We start from the raw sequence: 1,576 nt of genomic DNA, 5'->3' as shown, positions 1-1,576 counted from the left end.
AGATTGAAATCAGATCAAATCATGCCAGAATATTAGTGTCAGCTTGCAAAGGAAATTGTGATAATGATGGGGAAATGATCGAAGCTGGAAGTTAAACCCTGCACAGCACAGTGACATGTACGATGGTGTTATACTAATAGTCCATGTCATTTGTATGCATACCCATCGCTCAGTGTTTGTCAAACTATGCATGAAATGTTGTAACAGGCTTTGGCGGACAGAAAGTAATACATTTGACGTGAATCACAATCTGTCATTTGGATTGGATTTTACTGTGAATGTACATGTGTATCAAGTAGCACTGAAAGCTATTGGGAATTGATATTTGGAATATTTTGTGAATACTTTCATTTGTTAGCTACCAGACGGTGCATGTTTGCATGTGCATGTTATCTTCCTGGAATGTGTTGGCATTTTGTTCCATTAGTCGATGGTGCCTGGCTTGTAGTCACCCAGCCATCTGTCTGTAGGATCTGACCTTTTACCTCCATTAAAACACCTGCTCCCATCTTGACCTAAATCTGAATTGTTTCACTTGTGTTTGATGGGAGAAGGGTCATGCATGAGCGTGACAATTTCATTTAGAAAATGCTCATGAAGTTATGAGACAAACCCCGAGATGCTATTTTCTATCCATTGTGAGATTTGTGTTATGGAATATATCTTCTCTACTACAAGGTAGATGTGTTTGATGGATGTTGGCTTGTAATTGGTTTCTTGAACTAGGATCCCCCAACCCACCCCACTTAGGTTTTCCTCCTACAGTAACATGTAACAGCTTTCACCATAACACACAAAACTCAATCATATGCATATGTACATTTGTACATGACCATACATGTGCTGTAAATTGCATAAAGCTAATAGTGCTCATTATGTTGTTTTAAAAGCTGCTTTGCTGAGACAACCAAATTTAAATGAAATTCGTATTATAACTCTTGAAGTGCCATATGAGTATTTTAGTTTGATTTTGCTCCATTTTCAGAATAGGCTCTAAGCATAGGATTGAGTAGCATTATAAGTTATGTTTTCTGAACCCAACAGTGCCAGTAGAGCAATCACTTGGGTACGGAAACAAAAATCTTCTTCATAGTTGTGATAATCTTTTCTTATTCTTTCCACAGATCCGTAAAAACGAGCGTTGCGGCTATCTGGAAAAGCAAGGAGGGTAAGCCACCAAACTATATTATGATATTTCTTTTCATCCTTGTATGGTAATTTTGATCATACATTAGTGTTACAGCTTTCATTTCTACCCTTTAAAATCAAAATGCAGCATATTCTCAGGAATCAATCAATTATTCAGGACTACCAAAATGTTAATGGCATAGTTGAGAACTGGGAGTGACATTATATGGTCTACCTGTATTTTCCTTTCATTCCTTATCTTTTTACGACCCTCGTTATTACACTGAATGATGTCTTGATCCCATAGGACAACTCAAGAAGAACATGTGCCTTTTAATTTTGAGTAAAAATTAACCACCAAAGACTGTAACTTCAGAGTCATACTAGACATAGTTGTCAATCTTGGAGAATAGGAAATTCTAATACATAATGCCATGCAATGTGCGAT

The 1,576-nt window shown here is 36.9% G+C and overlaps 1 protein-coding gene across 1 annotated transcript in view; it reads left to right on the top strand.

Annotated features, from left to right (window-relative positions):
• Positions 1-1,576, top strand: part of LOC118419078 (arf-GAP with Rho-GAP domain, ANK repeat and PH domain-containing protein 1-like) — a 50,170-nt gene that overhangs the window by 21,045 nt on the left and 27,549 nt on the right. The window contains exon 6 of the mRNA XM_035825358.1: positions 1,125-1,168. Within this exon, the coding sequence (XP_035681251.1) occupies positions 1,125-1,168 (44 nt within the window). The remainder of the gene's footprint in view (positions 1-1,124; positions 1,169-1,576) is intronic.

Source organism: Branchiostoma floridae, chromosome 7 (assembly GCF_000003815.2).
Source record: "Branchiostoma floridae strain S238N-H82 chromosome 7, Bfl_VNyyK, whole genome shotgun sequence".
In the NCBI taxonomy this organism is placed as follows: domain Eukaryota; kingdom Metazoa; phylum Chordata; class Leptocardii; order Amphioxiformes; family Branchiostomatidae; genus Branchiostoma; species Branchiostoma floridae.
Note: the sequence above shows the minus strand (reverse complement) of the source record. Positions and strands in the feature narration are given on the sequence as shown.